The sequence below is a fragment of the Apis dorsata genome, unplaced genomic scaffold (assembly GCF_000469605.1).
Source record: "Apis dorsata unplaced genomic scaffold, Apis dorsata 1.3 scaffold_44, whole genome shotgun sequence".
Taxonomy (NCBI): Eukaryota; Metazoa; Arthropoda; class Insecta; order Hymenoptera; family Apidae; genus Apis; species Apis dorsata.
The window spans coordinates 1,878,546-1,893,759 of NW_006263346.1; the positions used below are offsets into that span (position 1 = coordinate 1,878,546).

General features: G+C 33.2%; 1 protein-coding gene across 18 annotated transcripts in view; it reads right to left on the minus strand.

The window, feature by feature from the left end:
• LOC102676760 (protein unc-13 homolog B) overlaps window positions 1-15,214 on the minus strand; it is a 352,205-nt gene that overhangs the window by 13,745 nt on the left and 323,246 nt on the right. For 2 of the 18 annotated variants that reach the window (XM_031514167.1, XM_031514131.1), the window contains one exon: window positions 12,224-12,330. The exons of the other annotated variants lie outside the window; for them this stretch is intronic. In XM_031514167.1, the coding sequence (XP_031370027.1) occupies window positions 12,224-12,330 (107 nt within the window). The remainder of the gene's footprint in view (window positions 1-12,223; window positions 12,331-15,214) is intronic. 18 annotated transcript variants of the gene reach the window in all.

Sequence of the window (15,214 nt, forward strand, 5' to 3'; positions counted from 1 at the left end):
AAAAAGTTATTGTACAAGGGACAAATATAATTACGTGATTAATAATCATCGATTTCATATTTTCAAACGATTTTCATACCGATAGGCTCATGCACATCTAACAATGTAACAACCATCGAACTCGGAGGTCACGATTTCTTGGCAGCGTGCAAAAGCTCGGCGTGAATCGTGTAGGGATGTACATTGAACAAATATCGACGATCCACTCCGAAGTTCCACTATTAAATATCCAATATCCTGTTTGTAAATCGTTATATCTTGGAAAAAATTCGAATCAACACTTCGAAGCGGATCATACTCTTAAGATTAAAAAACAGGAGAAGTGTATGTGTACATATACGTATATATATTATACTAATTTTAAAAAATACATATTTATTAATTAAAATACGTATATAAATATACGTACACATACACACGGTGATACACACGTACGGGAAACACACACATATATTTATATATCATATCACAGGTATCGACGTTAACGTGCTGCGATTCGGACAGACAGACAGACACACATGCCCATGCTACTAACTCGTTGAATTCGCACACCGCTTTATTGCAGCGGGGACGATCGCCGATGCTTGCCCGTCCTCGACGATCTCGTACCGTTAAATCTTCGAGTCGTGGCCACGCTCAAATCCACTTCCATGGATGTCGACAGAATCTGTGCGAGTGCTTGTGCGTGTGTGTGTGTTTGTATGTGTACCGTTCGCGATCTAATATGTTCGAAATATCGTGTATGTATAAATGTAATGTAATAAATAGGTATAAAGCTTCCTCTCTTTATATAACTCGAGAAATAATTCGAGTGTCCTGCTGTGCCTTTTGCATTTTGAAATATCTAAGAGTTGAATATTGTTTTTTTTTTTTGTTATTTTGGAGATATCTTGATGACTTATTTTAAAAGCAATTAAAAAAGTAATTTAAAATGTATAAAAATTATGTTGTACATAATTTGTGATTTGTGTATTGTGTCACGTTTGGAGATATCGTAAAGTGAACTGTGTTATCCGATGATGTACATATGAATATAAATTTTTACGAATAATATAATCATATAGGTACGTTCTGAGAAATTATGCGTGATCGATCATCGTCACGATCGATAGTCGAACGTCTATCGATGAGAATTTTATGCAGTTCCACGTGATATTGGTGTCTCGTATATGGATCGTTATAATTTTCTCATGATCCGTTCCATCCAGACCGGATGGAAAGTACGATTACGAACGATACGGACGTCGTTCCGATTTCGAAGTAATAATAATGCTCTACCATTTACGCGACACTGATTTTCGTAAACGAGATCTTTGAACCAATTTGAGACAACAGAAAGGCTTAATTTAATCGATTATTTTCTCATCATCATCGCATCAAAGCCAATCTTTGATCGAAAATAATCGAAAAACGATTAATGATTTAAAAATAAGGAATTTAAATACTGATCGATTTCTTGAAAATATACGCGTAATATTTACGAACAGTCACGTATATTTTGAATTTATGTTTCGAAGTAATTTTAACTTCGAATATAAACAAATGGAATCACGTGAAATTTCCCGATGAGAAGTTTCATTTGTATATAATCGAAGTAAACACGTTTCTTATATCATGCTTCCGATAACACGTTCCGATAACAGTCAGCATAATGAATACTTTTGGCAAATTGGCCAATGAATATTTGTGAACTTGTCGACGAGTAAAGGTGGAATGAAGGAAGTTTTTCTAATAATGCATTATAAATAAAACACTGAGACGAGGCTATTGAATTATCTAACGTCATTGCTACGAAATCGTAACTTACGTCATAATGTCCATTTTTTTTTTTAACGCTCGTGTGATCACGACCTAACCGAGGGTAGCCTAAGGAGAGAACGTCCTTTTCTAAATCAATATTCTACGGGGAGCGAAAAGTAGTCTATAAATGGCTACTACTGGGTAATCGCATGGAAGACAAACGTAAAGTTTGTGATACAAAATGGAATCGCACGAAAGTAGGTCAAAATTTCGAAATTTGATTTTTTTCTTTCAGAAAAGAAAATTGAGAAAGAGTTCGATCGAATTGGAATGGATCTAATTGTACTCGTATTGTTTTAAAAATGTCTTTTGACATATAGTTATATAGATATATATATATAAGTTTCGTAATTGATTAAAATTTTGATTAAAGTTAATCGTCGGATTTATTCGTTTTTTAAAAGTTCCAACTTCTGTTTGAAAGTTTATGGAATTTTCACATTTTTTTTTTTTAAATTTAATCAGCTTGCACTTCCAATTATTCTTTCTCTTTAAATAACTCGATAACAAAATATTCTCAATTATTCAAAATTAAACTTATTAAACGATAAAATCGAAGTTAATAAAAACGAATAATTTCAAATTAATAAAATCAAGAATTGCCGCCTGATGAATTTTCAAATTTCTCATGAATAAATTTCGATCATATTTCACGCGAAAATATACCATTTTTGTAACACGATTTTTATCGTCCCTTTTACATCAATTGAATTTTAAGTCAGATAGTATTCGTCAAAATTGAAGGAAAGAATAATCGATTTGACTCATTAATAATCAAGAGAGATCTTCAAATGTAGATTAGAAGCAAATCGAATGATATAACGATGCTGTAACCAACTAACCTGATCAATCAAACTTTCAATCAGTCAACTGATTAATTGACAGTCAATAAAGCGATCTATCCTAGATGATGATAAAGTCAAGTCCAATACCAATAAAATTTTAGAACAAAAGCTATATCATTAAAATTAATTTATACGAATATTTGAAATCGATATATTGTATAAATTAACGAAAAAAAAAAAATATATATGTTATTATATTTGAGAATTGAAAATATTTTTCTCAATAATTTTACAAAATCTTCCTTCTTTTGCTTTTAACGTGTACAATCTGACTCAAAATATGATCGATGCTCCTCCATGTTAATTTTCAAGTAGAGAGTAATAGAGGAAGAATAATATAATCGAGCTAAAATTTCATATACTAAATTCTAGATGGAAAAGGAAGAAAGAAGTATTGATAGTCTCTATTTCACTATTGAAAGTATTTGGGGTACTAATTTTGCATGATATGAAATTATACAATGAATTACTGATCATGTTCAGTCTTGGATGAAAATGATTCTCAGTTCGTTCGTCGAATTTTTAGATGTTTTTAAAAAAAGTTGTATATATATATTTTTTTAAAATTTTTCAAGAGAGTAGAATTTGAGAAAAAGTAAAAAAAGAGTAGCATCGGATCAATCGCAAAATTCTATATTCTATAAAACTCTATATTAATATTCTATTTACTTGCAGCAAAAAAGAACTGCTTTAACAGTTTAAAAATTAAAAAAAAAAGACAAGGTATAATAATTTAAATATACAGATATAATAATTTTGAGTCCAATTCCAAAAACGAAAAAAGTTTTATCAAACCCTTCTTCGTTGTGATCTTCGTACGAAAATTTTTTTTTGCCAAATTATTTTTGTGATTAATTTTAATTTATAATATTTTAGATATCTGCATCTAAAATTCTACGTTCTTTGAATAAACAATATTTCCAATCTAATAACTTACATCTCGTTTCGTGTACTCTATTCTACGTATACATAGATGTGTTATTGTATTTACACAAGCAGGAAGTCTAAAGACAAACGGAGTAACTTGCTCGAATAACTTGCTCGATGTTTAATTCGTTGATGACTCATTCCCCCATTCGAATATTTGGAAACAAATCAAACATGTTTTTCTTACGACAAAAAATTTCACTTCACGGTTTGTAAATTTTATTTTTATATTGTAAAAGTAATTGATTTATGAACGTTCATCGATACGATATTTACTTCGTTAATATCTCTTCTTTTTCTCTTATCCGTTTTTCGCTTTCATTTCACCATTTCTCATTTCTTTTTCTCTCGAATGTCGTGATGCGGGTCAGCTGCGATTCCCTCAGTTTAATTTTAATTTATGCCCACTGAGCGAAGAGAGATTTAATTATTGGGGCGGAAACGGAAATAACACCGAGTGTTACCTTCGATTATTCTCTCATGCTCAGATGCTCTACGATTTTTTTTTCTCTCTCTGTTGGACAGCCTCCCTCGATACGGGATACTTATTCCAAATTTGCTATTTCGTTTCGATCGAATAACGAAGAAACTTTCATTTGAAAACGTGCCCAATTCGTATAGAAATATTTTTCACAACGCTTAACGTTCTTCCTGGTATTCAGATTTATGCGAATATAAATAATTCAGAGGGAACGAAACATAATTAAACGTGATTAAGAGATTATCCGATTTCATATTCATTAAAAAATAAATTTTTCTTTTGAAATGAATGTAATATTGAAAAGGGAAAGTGAATTTGGTTTAACTTTCAATATTGGATATGATTCTTTTGTTAATTGGATCAGCAAAAATTGTAAGGGGTAGAATAAGAAAAGATATCACGTTTACCAATAATTTTTCAACTTGAAATACGATGAAATTGTCTATCTGAAATTAGTTTTCCAATTTTTTTTTCTTATCACAAGAAGATGTTGCATATAGCGAAGAATTTAATTAAACAATAGATATATTCCACATCTCTTGCGAGTTTGCATTGGACGAAAAGACAAGTTGCTTTTATCTAAATTAGAGAGTTTGCGTTGCAAAATAATGATTCGTCGAGGATGAAGAACTTTTTCCCGCTTCTTCTTTCTCGTTTTTCCGTCTCAAAAATTTGACGTGCCACCACTTTTTCCTCATTTTTCCTCATTTTGTTCCTGTTTCGTTCCTATTGTTCTTCCAATTTCCTTTTTCTTCTCTGTTTCGAGTCTCTCCTGCGCTCATCGTTTTTTTCGTTTTCTCTCGTTTTCTTTCTCAAGTATTTCTTTACACGTGAAAATTTTTTAAATATTATAAATACTAATTTTGAAAGAAATGTTTCGATCCACACTACAGATACATAATTACAAGATTCTGACCGAGGGCAAATAATTTCCCGGACGGATGCTCGAAACATGTTCATTAGAGGAACGATACACATATCCAAATACCATTGATACCGTGTTTGAACATTTCCTTCTAATTGAATCGCGGAGATTACGCTTCACTTTGGATTAAAAAGTTCACATTAAAACAAAACCAATTGAGAATTTGAAAATCAATCGATTTCTATAATTAAATATTGCTCAAAAGCTTAAAAAGAAACTAAGAATACCATTAACAAACTATATCTATTAAAAAAGTGAAATGTTTAGAAATATTTCTTATTAACAATTCGAAAATCGTAAACTTAATCCATCCAAAATTCGAGACAATACGAACTAGTCCATTTCTACAACAACTTACCACTCCCACATTTAAGTTATCCAATATTAATTTGGCTAGCATCCAGTTGCGAAAGAATCATGCACCAATTGGTACTTGGAATTGGCCAAGGTGGAAATAATTCGAGCGACTCTATCCAATGCATTGTTATTCCATCGATGTACTGTTTGAAGCTGTTGTTGCATAAAAAAGTATTTTATAAACCCATTACATCGAAAACATATTTCAAATGATCCAATGAGGATCCTAATTCCTTTTTTTCCTTTTAACGAATTTATAGAATCACATTCGATTTATTTTTCCACTTCCTCTTGTATTATTAATTCGATAAAGGATAAGCAGATAAGAAGTTTAAACTTCTTCTTAAAAGAAGATTTCATCGAGCGTTCGTAAATTCTTGCGATAAGATCTTCTCTCTGGAACTTAAGGTTCCTTCGAATAATGATGGACGTTCAAGGGATCATCTTTTCCATTTCCTCCCCGCTCAGCGTACACCTAATTACCCAAATATATCCGAGGAAAAAGTTTCCGCGAAATGTCGGACGAAACAGTTCCTCGACTCGGCCATCTTGAAGATGCTCGCAATTCTCGCACAAGTCCAAAAGTTCTCTGGTCGTATCGGCGGACCGTATCCTGCGGAAACGGAGTTTCGGCTGTCCGGCGGCGCGTGAAGCACACCCCGCAGAAAGAAGGGAAAACTGTTGACCTGCTTCGTGACGAGGCAGCAATTACTCTAATGATAGTGGCCGGCTTCGTTTCCCTTCTTCTTCGTTCTTCTCATCCTCATCGTCTTCCGCTCAGAAACGTTTTAATTGCCGTAATCGTTTCACGGCTAAGATGAGACTGCGCGCCGTGATGCTAGCATCCCACAATCCCTTCCTTATTTCTGACACAATTTTTCAAGATTCTTATCAAATTTTTCTTTTTCGTCTTCTCTCTTTTCGACTCTCTCAATCGTATTGTTGTTTCGGTGTTTTAATTGGTTAATTAATTTGTCGATTACGATGAGAGGAAACGAAAGGAACGATATTTTTTAAATTTATAATTAAATCGTTTCATCTACATAATGTAGAATTACTTTCTACATTTGGAAACGAGGAAGAGAAGTAGAATGTCCAGCTGCTTTTTTTAAAATTAGGAATATATTATATTTTTGCAAAGTGTTAACGAAAATTTTGTAATTTTGATCTGAATATTATTTCAATATTCAACAAGTTTCATAAATGTTTTCGATAGAGAATCGTGATTCAAATATTAAGATCATCATTTCCTTTTTTCTTGTTGTATCTCCATACAAACGAGTGGTTAAGTTTGAAAGCGTTTAATCGAGAAACTGGTCAGAATGAATTTCTCCCTTTGATAAGCGGTGACCATAAAATCAATTCGTTCCGAAGATCGATCCAAAAATCTTTGTTCAACTCTGTAGAAACCGGCAATTAACGTTGATCAAGGAAGATTTCTCTTCCCGAAGAATTTTATGCTTATTCGACTCGTCTTTTCCTTCTCAATTCGCCAATCTTTAGTTTTTTTTCCTTTCGTAATCCTTTCTCCAACGAAGAAAATATCTCGAAGAGAATTTCTTAATTTACGATATTTTTCCAGATTGTACTTTTATAGATCGTAACATCTTTCTTTCTTTTTTTCGAACTCTTTTCTTGCAATTGCTCTATTTATTCCCACTTATCGTTTCAACGTTTTCCAATTTTTTTTTTTATTCAACTTTTCCTCGATCGAATGAATCGAAAGAATATAAAATCAGAAAAAAAGTTGTTTCTTCCTCTTGCTCACCATCCACCGTTTTACTTCTTCGCGGTTGCTTCTTTTACATTTTTAAATCCTTCAGCCTCGCGGAAATCTGTTGAAGTCATTCATTTTTTCAACGTAGAAACCGCTTACCTTTCTTCTAATTCAACTATTTTTGCTTGCAGAATTTCTTTCTATTTCCATTTCTCTTAATTTTAATTTTTGCCAGATTAATAATTTCTTTTTTTAATAATTGTCATGTACACTATTGTGTAATATATATATATATATTTCTTATATTTGAAGTTAAACAAAAATTACAATTGTAGGATATAAAATATTATTATACTGTCACTATTTAAACAGTGCAACTTTTGAACTATTTTTTAAATATCTTAATTTTCTTCTTCATAATAAATATGACAAAAATTTGTACCAAATTTTAAATTTAACACGAAATACTAAACTTCATCTTTTATGTTGACTCTACCCATTTATTCCAAGGCCAGAAAATTGCTTAAAAAACAACGCGTTACGTTGGTAAAAGCTCGAAGATCCTCGTCATTAGAACCAAGACCAAGCCATCCTTTCATTACTCTTCCACAAGATTTTTTTTCCTACAAAAAAAACCGCGCTATTTTCCTCAACAAAAACTCGTATTCCTTTTTCTCTTAATCCCAACCGAAAAGCGAAATAGAGCACAAGAGAAGCAAATTGAAGGATGTTCCACGGAGCAAAGATATTAAGAAGGGAAAAATTCAATAGTAAATGGTGAGCATAATAAAAATACGAAATGCTCGAGAGATCAAAGAAACAGTGCTCGAAATGAGCAATCAAATAAGAAATTCGATCGACTGTCCGCCATCTTGTTAAATTTCTATCCTAGCGCCGCTTTGATCTCGTTGAAAGAAGTTGGAACTTATCGCGAATCGGGAAAAAGTAAATCTTCCCGTGCATCGTGTTTATTTTTTCCCTTCACGTGTTTTTCCAATTCTCTCCTTCTTTGCTTCCTTTTCCTCGCCTATTTGATTCCAAGGCGCGGCTTCGATTTCTCTCCCGAATTTATCCGCTTCTTTACTCCGTTTTCTTCGTTTTCTTCGATAAACCTGCAGGATTCAGTGAGAAACATCGTTTTTGTTTTATATTTCTTCGTGCTTGTTTCGAGGAATCGAATTAGCAATATTAGAAATTCTGCAGGCAATTGTGGAAAACAGACTTGAAATTTTATCTTCTTCTTCTTTAATCTTTAAAATTTTTGTTAGTCCTTGGAGGAACATCGAAGCTTTTTTTAATATCATCTATTGTCTCGAATTTATCAATGCTTAATGTTAAAATATATACATATTTATTTTATTATTCATAAGAGATGATATAATTTTAATTTAATTCTTTTATCTGAATTTTTTACAATTATTTTTAACGATTTCACTTTTTGTTTTAATATTGAATGCTCGAGGTAGATATTTCAACAGATAAATAATAATATGTGTAATTTGGCGAGTCATGTTTCTTCTTGGATTACATACTATTATATTTCTTCTTTCATATAACGAGATTATTTATGTTATATGTCTCTCGTAATACGATTACATTCGTCTCAAGACAAGAGTTTAATTAATATATAGAAATACGATTCATGAATTTAGAATATGTGCTACATTGTACATTGTCGTGTTTCCATCTGCTCGAAGATCAATATGAGCCACCAGTTTCTGCTTGCCTATCAATATTCCAAGATGCACCAATCGTGGAAACACCGACATGTTATCCTATATTACACGAGTAGCAATTATTTCTACCTTAAAATAAAATTCAATCGGAGAAGAGGAATAATTTACAAAAAGGATACTTGTCCATTATGCCTCTTCTTCTCTATCCTCAATATTATCCAAGATATCGTTGTCGTTCAAATAAATTTTTCATCGAATATTGTCCCCTTCCATATTTTTGAACGATGCATCGATCCAGAGATAGATTCAAAAATTCAGAATCTCAAAATTCGAAATCTCAGTCTCCATCGATCCTTTCTCGTACGAAAGGAAAAACAAAACAAAACAAACAAAAAAAAAAAAAAAAAGAAAACACCCGTCCAATTAACCGAAATCAGGCGGAGGAGTAAGAATCCATTCAGAGATTTTGCGAAGGAACGACGAAAGAAAATAACGGATAGGGCGGCGGCGGTTCGAGGCAGCTGCGCGAGTAGATACACGAATTGCACACACAGGTGAATAGGCCGCAAGGATTGCACGTGTGCGCTGCACCCGGTGCTGCACTTCCCTGTACGTTGAACTATCGATCGTTTCGAAGCGGGCCTTGCACCCTCGTCACCCTCCTCTCTCTTCCACTCTGTACCACACCACGTCTGGACTTTTGCACCGCTCTTTCGACTCGTTCGCCACCGATCCTCTATCCCTTTCCTTCCCTTTCCCCATTCCCTTTTTCCTCCATTCGACGATTTACAATACCGTCAAATTATGGGGGAAATTGTTTATTTAATCGACGTTGAAATTAGTGATTCGCTTTTCCTTTTGTCGCAATCGAAATCATTTGCAACATTGTCGAATTAATTGGAGAAAAGGATTTGTTGAATCACGTTGAAGAAAGTAGGCTAGCGTGAATTGTTTTTAATTTAACATTTGCAAAATTATTATGTACAGGGATTTTTAGATGTGCCTGGTTGCTTTAAAATGTTACAAACTTAAGTGAGTTCTGCAGTTGTACATTTCTGGTATATTACAAGAATTAAATATTTAAATATTTAGTGTATATGAAGACGGTGTGTCCAATAATGAAGATTTGTGAAGCGAATATTTTATTTTATTTTTTTTTTAAGAATAAAAAGTATAATCGAACGTCCAATTCGACATTAATTCACCGAAATATATTAAATTTCATTAAAGCTTTTGCTTAATTCTATCAAGAATATTCTTTTATACGGTTTCCATTGAAGGAATATTTTACCATATTTCGACACAAATTTTTCTTTTTTTTCTTGCATTTCTTCAATTCAATTATTCTCGTTCACCATTATTTGCTTTCCGTTTCCGCCAAGATGTTACGGTTTCTGTTTTCCGTCAATCGATTTTCTTTATTGCTTCGTTCGAGTTGAAAAAAATAAAATTATTTTCATCATGTGCGTCGATCCTTTGATACGCCTTTTTGTACAGGGACGATAATCGAAATGTTCAAACGCAGACCCGTGACACCGTTAACATTTGCTCATTCTCCTCTATTTATTCTTTTTTTTGCCTCTTTTGGAGACGGAGGAAAATAAACTTCGTTTCGCGAGAATGTTATATAGCTTTCCTTTTTTTTTAATTTTCCCTCTTTGCATTCGACACTTCTGTTATATCATTTTGTTGCACCTTTGAAAGGGTAAATTAAAAATGTTTAAATTTATCGACGAAAAAAAAAAATATTTCGAATTTCGAATTATTAATCACATATTTTCAATTTCAATTATATTCGCGAAGAAATTAATATTCGCAGAATATAATTTATCGTGGAATAAATTTTAATTAATCTTTAATAATATATTCTAGAATGGAAATTGATACGTTTATTAATTTTTACGTCTATTCGTTTATTTAATTAATTATCGTTAAATAATAAAATATTTATGTAAAATATTTAATATATACCGAAATAAACTATCATATAATGAAGTTACATTTATTTTTACGTAAAAAATAGAATGATTTTTGAAAAAGTTGATTTTTTAATTTCATCTCTAGAAATTAAAATGTTCCTTTAATAACAATTTCTTACGATTAGAGACTTTTTTTACACGATTTAAAATTCAAGTCGCAAAGAAAAGGAGAAAATTCTTCTTCTCTCTCTCTCTTCCCCCCTCTCCTATGGATTCGAAACAATAAACTTCGAAAATTGTCCCTAAAGATTTCTACATCAGCCAGTTCTATTCTACGAGCGATGCCACGATGAACAAAGAGGGGGGAGGCGAAAACAATCGCGAAGTGTCCAAAGTTGTCGGGCGGAATTACGCGACCAATATCGTCAGATGTCTCATCGATCTCGAAAGTTTGCAAATTGCTTCGAGCAGCCCTTTAGTTTCTCCAACTCCCCACTCTCCTCCCTTCCTGAATCCAGCGGAGTACACGAGACGAGATATCGAGTCGTAAAAGTACACGAGGCGATCGATCGATCGATCGATCGATCGAGTCGAACTGCGGTTGATCCGAATTCGAAATTTGTGCGCAAAAAAGATATTCGGATTTCTCCGACGTAAAACGTGATTTTTTGTGCCTTATTTTTGAAAAAATGGAAAAACCCGTTCGTCGATCGGATGCTTTTGAGGCTTCTGTTTGAGCGAGGGAGTTTGGCGGATGTTTGGCTCGTAGAATTGATAGCTACGATAGATTGTGCGATGATGATTTAATTAACATTATATTCGTTATCAAGAAAGAATTTTTGTGCTTTGTGATTAGTATAAAAATTAATATTTGAAATTAATTAATGATTCTTCGTAGTTAATATACAACAAATTTTATTGGAAGGTTGATTTTAGAGAATAGAAAAAATTGATGTAGAAAAATGTTGATTCAAGTTATTTATATATATATTAGATAACTTAAATTGCTTACAACTTAATAAATAAGTTTCCTACATCTCTATTTCACATCAACTCGTATATTATTTCTCTAGAATCGATCCTTCAAAAGATGTCCCGCTATATTTCAAAATATTTTCAAAAGCATATCAAAGATAAACTTGAACTTCAACATTAATTCCATATTTTTCTTCGAAAAAAAAATGACAAGAGATTCCACTTCCGAAAGATCTTACCGTGCATCTCTTGATAAAATTTCTTTTTCTATTTTTTTATTTACCTCAACAAAAAAAAAAAAAAGAAATAGAAAAATCCGAAAAGGAAGGAGGAGAACGAAATTATGGAGGAAATAAAACTTGCCAAACGCCACCAAGTTAACCTCTCTCCCTGAGCATCCGATCGCTCGAACTCGAATTCAAACTCTCCCCACCACCCTCACCAAGTGTACCCCGAAAAAAAGCGCGTGTCACGTGTGTGTCACATTTTTTTTTTTTTACACGGCACAGAGAAACCGCGCCGTTCACGGCAACGGTCCCCGGGCCCTCCTTAGGTGGAGTATAAAACTCTTAAACTCTCTAAGGTATCAGTATCGTGTCACCTGTGATGGCGATCTTGCAGGACCACTTGCTTGTACCCTCAAGGACGATCTGTTCGGCCTGCTCGAGGCTGTCTATGTGCGTGTCCGGGTCGACTGAAAACGTCGTGCTGAAAAGAAGACAATGTCCTTCGTCATCTGATCGTCCTTCGACAACCTCTCGCTCCTCCCCCCGACCCTCTCTCTCTCTCTTTCTTTCTCTCCTTCTCGAGGGTCGAACACTCGAAGCTCGAACGTGGAAAAACTTCGATGAAAAGCTCGGCTTCTTGGATTTCGTTTAAATCGCCGACGAATTTTTTTCAATTTTTTTTCTCGATCGCAGAGAGCTTTATTACACGGGGTGTGTTGTAGTAGGTAGTTCCAGCAGAGGCCGCCGAAGGACGTGGTGTGGCAGGACTGTCTCGAGAATTGTCGTGGTGAAACGTGTCATCAACATCAACATCATCATCGTCGTCGTCGTCGTCGTCATTGTTGTCCAGAAGCGGCGGCGATTCAGCCCGCGATTATTACAGCGATACAACAAGGAAAATCAAGGTGGAAGGACGAAGGAGGAACCGAGAAGAGAGTACAATACCAATAGCCCGGTTCCTCCCTGTTTTCGAGGGGAAAAGGGGATTATTAATAATCATAGGCTAAATGAACTTATTCTGGCAATCGTCATGAAAGCGTAAGCGGTTTCCATTACTTTCAGATCACAACTTCCGGCATTGCAACGCTTGTGTGAAGGCAGTCGCTCTTTCTCTCTCTCTTTTTTTTTCTTTTATGGCTAAAAACGATCACGTGCTCACTCGCTGAAGGAATTGCATAAGCGGGGCGACGAGTAGCGCTCGCTGTTGCGGAATAAAGGCGTTCGAGAGCGAAGGAAAGGGGACGGATGAAATATTTCGAGTATTTCGAGATGAATGAAATCGTGGTCGTCGATCGAGGAGCGAACAGAATAGCGACGAGAAGTGAACGATAACTGTGTTGCTGTTGGTTTTTGAAAAAGAGCGTTGGTGGAAGCGTGACGGTGAAAGAATATATATGTGAACGATGTTAGAGAGTTTGGCGAGAACCAGAGATGAATTCTTGGTAAATAATAAGAAAGAATTTGAAAGAGTTTCCTCCTTCTATGAGTGTATTTTGAGTACGAGGACGACAACGCGATTGAACACGCGAATACTTGAATATTTTCGAGGCGGAGGAACGAGATATTTGCGAAACAGGTGCATCGAAATGAATAGGTGGGAGGGTGTAGATGTGTACAAGTTTTGTGTTCAGCTTTCATTTTGATTCTTGGCCAGGATATTGCTTTTGGAAACGGAGGCGACAATAGCTGCGAATGCTTTTCGGATTAATCAGAGCTTGAAGAATCGAGAATAATTAACAGCAATTCCCTTGTCGAGAAGATTGCTTTAAATTTAATTTTTCGACTTGTAAAAAAAATATAAAAAAATAAAAAACATAGTCCTCTGATCTTATGTTTCTAAAATAAAAGAAAATATAGTCGAAGATCGAGATACTTTTTAAGGCTTGTCTCTGCAAAGATTGGAAGAATAAATCCAAATTTCTACTTGATCGAAGCAATTTTTACAACAAAAAGTTACCTCTGCATAACACCGAGTAAATTTATTATCAAAATCTATATAAGTAATAAACTATGCGCATAAACTAACTTCGAGTTAGTATTCCAATTGGTCACGATGTGTCGGTTGCATTATTCAAACAAATATCATTCACACAATCCTAGATCCCCACCTGTTAATTCTCGATGGAATTAGCACTAGATCTACTGTTTATCAATTCAGAATAAGAAAACTTGTTGCACTGTGTCTGTGTGGCTCATCGCCAATTTCGTATCCTCGAATTAGACGAACTACTTTGTCTGTAAAATCTATGGGAATCACGTAAGATTGATATATTTCGATGGATTGAGTTGAATTAAAACGAAAAATAAAAAAGAATTGTCGAAGTTATTTCCTCTTGAGACGAGTTCGATAATCGTTATATCGGTTTTAAAGTAATAAAATTTTTTTATAGAAGAGAAAATGGAAAAATTATTACATGAAAATTCCATGAATGAAATGAATCATAATGAATCTATATTCAGCGATTGGATAGTTAATTTTGATTAAAATTACTTGATTTAATTAAACATTTAATATAATTGATATAATAACACATTTATTAACCGGAATTAATTGGACTTTGAAATTGTTAATTATTTTATTACAACAATGATATTATAATAAATACATAAAAAGAAATATGAATAAGCCAATATAGAATGTTGTTAAAATATAAATTATATAATTCAAAATCTTTAGTTAAATAAAAATTTTTTAAAAACGTATAATAATATTTCATTTCAAAAAACTACGAAGAGATAAAAATTATATATAAATAATTAATGAATAAAATTATCATTATTATTAACAACCATTAAACGAGCAAAATCGATCAACGTCTTCAACATCTAGTATTATGATATAACTGAAATTAATTCTTTTTTTTTATTGCTAATTTTTTTCTACTCTCAGTTAACAATGACAATAATGTTGATTGTTCTGGACGAGATTCGTTTTGTAAATTACTATTTTCGATCGAAGTTAAGAGTTTCTTTTGTGGATCATGAAAGAAGAATCCTATCTACGTAGATATCGCTGCATTGTTCTTGAATCAAGAAACTCTATATATTTCGTTACAATTACAAACTTTGAATAACTCAACAATACATATTATCTTAATTCTAACAATTTTTTATTCTCGACAAAGAAGAATACTTCACCTTATTTCAAACAGAAGAAATAAATCTAAGACATTATTTAAACGATGCTGGCCATAGAAATTTACAAATTAAAAAAAAAAAAAAAGCGAAACAACAAGAAGAACGATGATGAGACGAAAAAGAAGTATAATTCCATCGCATTATCTGTATATTAAAAAAGTTACAAGTTATATTTTCACCTGCAATTTTTTTTAACTTTTATACTAACACAAAGATCTGATCTGACT